This window comes from Lolium rigidum, chromosome 1 (assembly GCF_022539505.1).
Source record: "Lolium rigidum isolate FL_2022 chromosome 1, APGP_CSIRO_Lrig_0.1, whole genome shotgun sequence".
Classification (NCBI taxonomy): Eukaryota; Viridiplantae; Streptophyta; class Magnoliopsida; order Poales; family Poaceae; genus Lolium; species Lolium rigidum.
The window spans coordinates 27977418-27984049 of record NC_061508.1 but is presented as its reverse complement, the minus strand read 5'-3'; the positions used below and the strand labels follow the sequence as shown (position 1 = coordinate 27984049).

General features: G+C 48.1%; 1 protein-coding gene across 1 annotated transcript; it reads left to right on the top strand.

The window, feature by feature from the left end:
* The first annotated feature begins 1425 nt into the window (after window positions 1-1425).
* Window positions 1426-3217, top strand: LOC124706063. Its single transcript, XM_047237723.1, has 5 exons — window positions 1426-2200; window positions 2293-2375; window positions 2421-2684; window positions 2759-3014; window positions 3126-3217. The coding sequence occupies exons 1-5, from the start codon at window positions 1426-1428 to the stop codon at window positions 3215-3217; spliced, it is 1470 nt and encodes a 489-aa protein (XP_047093679.1).
* The last annotated feature ends 3415 nt before the right edge of the window (window positions 3218-6632 follow it).

Here is a 6632-nt window from a genome sequence, read left to right as displayed (position 1 = left end):
AGCAGCATCATAGATTAGCACATATTGTGCAGAAATTTCATGTATTTCACAGCACTCATGCGATTTTTTGATTCAAGGGATAGGAAAGAAAATCGGGTCAGATATTGATTCTAAATCGAGTTGCTCACCTTCGAAATCTGCCACCGCCGGTTCGAAATCCACCGTCTTCGCGTCGGCTCCGGCCTGCTCTTGCCTTCTCCCGCCCTTCCCTGCCTCTGCCTCGTCCGTCCCCGCCGCGCCTACTCCCGCTCGATCCCGCCTGCTCCCGCTCGATCCCGCCGCTGCGTGAGTGGGAGACGGTGGCGGCGCCGGCGTGGGTGCGAGTGGTGGTTGCGGCGCCGGCGTGGGTGCGAGTGGCGGCGCTGACGCGGGTGGAGGTGGCGGCAACCGTGCGGGGTGGAGGTGGTGGCGACCGTGCGGGGTGGAGAGAAGGGTGAGAATACGGTACGGGATGTGATTTTTTTCCCCATTGCTCTCGGTTCCACCTCGTCCGGCCGATTTTCCCGGACGGGTGCGTTCCGCATCTGGGCCGGATATTCCCATTCGGGGAACGAGTTCATTCCATCCTATCTAGTAGCAACCGAACGCGAGAACTGCTCCCAGGAATGGAACCGTTCATTCCGTTCCATTTAATTCCGCATCCGAACAGATCCATAATCCTTTTGAATCACACTAGAAGACACTCTAGTGGTCTTACTTTATTCTCGTTGCACAAAGATCAAAAATGTGTCTGAAAGAAAAGACCATCCAAGTCCAAAGAGCTACTCCCTCCGGTAGAGATTAAGAGCAGCTGGCTATAAGAGTTAAAATAATATATTCATGCTTAGTTGGAGGAGAGAGAGGAGGAGAGAGAAGAGGAGTGGGCTCTCATGCAAGAGCCAGCTCTAAGACGTGCTCTCCAAGAGCACTTTGTGAGAGTGAAATGTGGGCCATCCATTGATAAAGTAGTACATGATTATAGCTCACTATTATACATGTTGGCTCTATGTTAGCTACAAATGACATGGCACATGGTTTATAGCCAACAGCTGGCTATACTATTAAACTTGCTCTAACCGGTGTGCATGCAAAAGTGCTGGGACCTAGGCACGATTTGATTGGCAGAGAGAACAGAAGATAACATCTAATTTTGCATCGTTAATTGAGACTCTTAAGTGCAAATACGGTTTGCAGATTCGTTCCCACCTTGCAAGCACATCCTTTCACACCTTGCATGCAGATTTTGCAGTCTTTTCCCACCACGCGCAAGGATTCTGCGGGAACGAGGAGGTTACCAGTCCTAATTAACACGCCTTAATGTGCATGCATTGTGAAATCGGAAGATTTGCCGGTTAATCTGTACCGGAGGAAGTATTGCACTTTGTAAGCACTATGCTGGCTCATCATTCAGCTGCACTGCAGGACACGACAGAGGAGACGCGCGCGATGCCTTCCTCCTCCGTCGAGCCGGAGAACGGTGTCGCCACCGCAGCCTTCGTGGCGTCGAGTCCCGCGGTCGACGAGCGCCTGGTCTCCTCCCTGCGCACGCAGGCCGAGGTCGATCTCCTCTGCAAGAACCACGGCGTTCCGAGCGTGTACACCGGGCGCCCCGCCGGCGACGACCGTCGCGCCTGCACGCCGCCGCCGGGGTCCCTCTGCGTGTATGCACACGCGCTGGAGGCCGGTATGCGCGTCCCGCTGCACGGCTTCTTCTGCGAGGTGCTCGGCCACTTCGGCATCACGCCGGGCCAGCTCGTGCCCAACGGGTGGCGCGTCATGACGGGCTTCCTCGTGCTCTGTCGCTCCGTCGGCATGCCGCCGTCGCTCGCTGTGTTCCGGTGCTTCTTCCTGCTGTCCGCGGTCAGCCACAAGCTCAAGGGCTGGTACTGTTTCCGCGCCAGGGACAGCTCCAGGTTGCGATTCACGGGGATGCCGAATACCCCAATGGACTGGAAAAAGTTGTTTTTCTTCCTCTCGTCGCCGGAGCCGTGGCCTTGCCCCGTGGAGTGGGGCGAGCCGTCGATGAGCTCCTTCGTAAATCCGGTGCTAACAATAGAGGAGGAGAGATCCGCGAAGAAGCTATTGGATGCTTATGGTGGCGGCGGCGGCGCCGTTGATATCAAGACATGCCTGTGCGACGGCAACCTTGCCGACGCCAACGCCATGGTAACTGCCGCATCTCCACCGCCGCCGGTTTCTGCTTCTACATTTATCACTTCCAGTTCCAAAGGTAACTGAACATCAAAATCCCTCTGATTCCCCTGTTTTATGGACCGCTGAATTGCTGGTGTTGCCGTTGTTTGCTAGGACCAGGAATGGATTCCTCCGTCTACAGCATGATGAAAACTATGCTTGCGGAGAGGGCGGCCGCGCAAGCGTCGGCGTCGACGAAGAAGGTGAAAGCCGAGCCGGGCAGCAACGCACCTTTGTGCGCGAACAAGAGGAGTCTGGAGCAAGCGAACGGGGAGGAAGGTGCGCCTCTTTCTGTGCTGACGAACACGCCGCCACCCGGCCAGTGTCCGCTGTCGCCGCCGGGCTTCTCTAAGAAGCCACGGCACTCACCCAGCAGGCACGGCGGAGACAACACGAAGTGGGAAGCTGCACGGGATCTGCTGCAGGGCGCCGTGGCGCCGCCGCAGGAGCGCGTGTTCGCGGCGAACGAGCCTTCCGAGGTCTTCAGGTCGAGCTACGGTGCGATTCTGGAGGTATGCCAGCAGCAAATGCGACGGCAAATCGTTCGTCGGTGGGTGTCTGATCGAGTACATTGTTCGTTTCGCAGGCCGTGAACTACGCGTCGTTCTCCCTGAGCTACGCGCTGCAGCTGGAGGAGAAGCTGGTGGCACGGGACGCGGAGGTGGCCGCGCTGCGGGCGCAGCTGGACGAGGCGAAGGCGAAGCTCGCCGCGGTGAAGCGGCCGGCCGGAGAGGCGGAGCGGGAGAGCGCCGGGACGGCGGCAATGCTGCATCCCCTGGGATCCGAGGAGCACGTCTGGCGGCGCGCGGAGCACGCCATGGAGGGGTGCGAGCGCTGGCGAGGTAGGAGTAGGAGAACGGCACCGATGACATGAGGGAGGCTGGTCGTGCTGCCCGATTAGCTCGCTGATCGACCTTCTTAACGTTGTTTGACGCATTTCATGTTCACTACAGTAGATGACTGGACAATGATGGAGCAGAATGGCCGGCACAAGAGACGGACCGAACCATCCACCAAGTACGATCCCAAGCAATGGGTTCTGTAGTGGCGACTAAAGAAAAACATCTTGCAAGAACCTCAACACCTTTCGACATGTGTAGCTTGTGGTCATCAGAATCTATTTTTCAGTTTTTGGCTCGATTACCACAAAAATAATGCGAAAGAAATGAGGAACATAGCCCCGGATCTACATGAATTGCGAAAGAAACGAGGAGCACTAGGAAGTTTGGCGCGGCGGCCCCTCCCTCGGCTGTTAGATAGTTTGTTATGTCACCCATTGGAAAAAATAATTATGATAAAATGAAGAATTATGTTAAAGATTTAACATCAAAAGAAATATCATACAAGTGCCACCCAAAATAATTTAAGTTGTATTGTATATTGATATGAATTATGTAGAATGCTACTGTTCATATGAAAAAATAAACATTGGATTGGAGAGCTCACACGCCAGCAAAAAGGATAAGCTTTTATACAGTACTAGAAAGTTTGCGGCGCGGCGTGCTTGTCTATGGTGCATCATTCTTTTTAAAAAACGGCTTTTTTAGGTTTAAAAGTGCGGGATTCCTTTTCAAAAACAGCTGAAGAAACATCTAAAACTTGACCGCACCTTTAATATCAAGATCGTTGGCAGAAACTCAATTCGGCACCCGGGTGCGTATGATCTCTCTACCATAAAAACATATTTTCAAGTGTTAAAAAAATTTGACAAAAAAATTTAAATGTACATCTCCATAATATATGTGTATTCGTCAAGTTTCACGATAAAATAATATTTTTTGTAGTCTAAGCGAAAAAGAGAAAATTTATCTTGTGACAAGTCTTTGTTTCAGCACCGAATTTTGTCTTTTTTACACACGCCACATGACATGTCGATTTTTCATGAAACAACTTTGTGAGCGTGTAGCACATGAAGATGTACGTGCGAAATTTTTGTTTCAATTTTTTTAACATTTTAAAATGTGTCTAACATGTATTTCAATATAAAGGGAGCATACGCACTCATGTGCCAAAACATCACTCCCGATCGTTGGTTACAATTTTATAGAACTAATACAACATTTGGGTTGCTGGAGTACCGCGGAAGTGCTAGTGAAATAGGCAACGGATGGTGGAGTGCTTTTGTTTCTAGATCGTTGGTTAAAATATTATAGAAATAAAACAATATCTGGGTTGCTGAGGTACCGCAGAAGTGCCAGTGAAATAGGCGGCGGATGGTGGAGTGCTTTTGTTTTTGGTGTTGCTAGAAAAGGAAATTTTAGTATTTCTCCTACCGAAAGAGGCAACAGGTGATGGAGTAGAAGAAGGTCATTCCAGGTGAAAATGTGACGAATGGTGGAGTAAGTATATTTTTTCGATGTTACAGTAGAAGAACACAACATTATTTTCTCTGAGTAAAAGAGGGGGGAGTGTTGGATTTTTTGAATCACCGTTACTAAAGAAACATCTACGGGTAATTAAAATTAGTACCCTTGTGCATCGTTGCAAAATAACCAATGGAGAAATATGCAGCCTTAAATAATTAATAGTAGGTAGTTAACAGCGTGTTTCATAGTTGACATCGGCAATGTTCAAGATGTCTACTTAGAAATTGCTTTCTAGAAAAATATAGGTACTTTCCGCCTCTAAACTTGAGGTTAAAATTACCACGTTGTTTCACCGTTGAGAAATTATCGTCACTACAATATGCACCCTCGAATAATTACTGTTAGCTAGTTAACAACATGTTTCATAGGTGACATCGGGCCACGCTTGTGCACTGTTAGGAAATTACCGTTGCAAGAATATGCACCATCGAATAATTAATGTTAGCTAGTTAATGACATGTTTCATAGGTGACATCGGCCCATGCTTGTGCACTGTTGAGAAATTTGCACTGTTGAGAAATTACCGTCGCAAGAATATGCGCCCTCGAATAATTAATGTTAGCTAGTTAACTACATATTCAATAGGTGACATCGGTCCACGCTTGTCACTGTTGAGAAATTACCGTCGCAAGAATATGCGCCGTCAAATAATTATGGTTAGCTAGTTAACGACATGTTTCATAGGGGACATCGTTGTTGGGGATATGCACGAGAGGCAATAATAAAGTGGTTGTTATTATATCTTAATGTTTATGATAGATGTTTATATCTCATGCTATAATTGCATTAACTAGAAATGTTAATGCATGTGTGTTTTGTAAACAAACCGGAGTCCCTAGTAAGCCTCTCGTTTAACTAGCTTGTTGATTAATTGATGATCAAGGTTTCCCGATCATGAACATTGGATGTTCTTAATAACAAGATCATATCATTAGGAGAATAATATGATGGATACACATACCCATAGTAAGCATAGCAATAAGATCAAGTCACTGAAGCTTATTTTATTGTAGTTATCAAATGCATTGTAACCTAAATCCTTCGACCATGTTAATCACTAACACCGGAGGAATACTTTGATAACATCAAACACCACTTCGTAACTGGGTAGTTATAAAGGTGGCATTGGATACTCTGAAAGTGGGAGTTGAAGCACATGGATCAAGAGTGAGATTTATCCATCCAAATGACGGCTAGATATTCTCTGGGCCCTCTCGTTGAAATAATATCTAATTAGCTTGCAAGCATGTGACGGGGTCACAAGAGATATCATATCACGGTATGAGTAAAGACCACTTATCAGGAACGAGATTGAACTAGGTATAGTGATACCGATGATCGAATCTCGAATAAGTGAAATATCGCGCGACAAAGGTCGGTAACGAATGCACATGGTTCTCTCGATCACGAAGTCATCGTGGAATATGTAGAAGCCATTATGGATCTCTAGGTTCCGCTATTGTTTATTGGTCGAAGACGTGTCTCGATCATGTCTGCATCATTCGCGAACCGTAGGGTGACACACTTAAGGGTTGATGCCATTTAAATAGATATGGAATATGGTATGGAGCTCGAATGTTGTTCGGAGTCTCAGATGGGATCCAGGATATCATGAGGAGGTTTGGAATGGTCCGGAGAATAAGATTCATATATAGGAAGTCATTAAGTTCGGTGTTTTGACCGAAGCTTCTAGAAATTTCTAGAAAGACCGGAAGGGTCCGGAATATTATGGAAGGTTACGAAAGTGTCCGGGACGACCTGGGCTGTCTAAGGAAGTCCGGAGGGTTTCATAATAGGTGTATCCACCTTTTCCTTAAGGGTTAAGAAGTTTACCCTAAGGGAAATTCGGATTTGGCAAAAGACTCCTAGTTCTAGTAGGTTTCGGCTGAGAGAAACCTACCAGAGCTCTCCCAAACTTTGGGGGCAGGTCTTGGACGACCTAAGGGTCTTTTCCACCTATAAAAGGAGGGAAATAGGAGCCCCAAGAGTTGGACAACTCGCAGTCCAAGCCCCCTCTCCCCAAACCCTAGCCGTCCCTTCCTCCAACTCCCTCTTGCACGGCTACGATGAAGCCCTGCAGGATTTCTCCACAAA

Coding starts and splice junctions, on each gene's coding strand:
- LOC124706063 (XM_047237723.1), top strand. CDS start 1,426: ATGCCTTCCTCCTCCGTCGAGCCGGAGAACGGTGTCGCCACCGCAGCC. Junction 2,201..2,292: donor TTCTACATTTATCACTTCCA/GTTCCAAAGGTA, acceptor TGCTAGGACCAG/GAATGGATTCCTCCGTCTAC. Junction 2,376..2,420: donor CGTCGGCGTCGACGAAGAAG/GTGAAAGCCGAG, acceptor TGCGCGAACAAG/AGGAGTCTGGAGCAAGCGAA.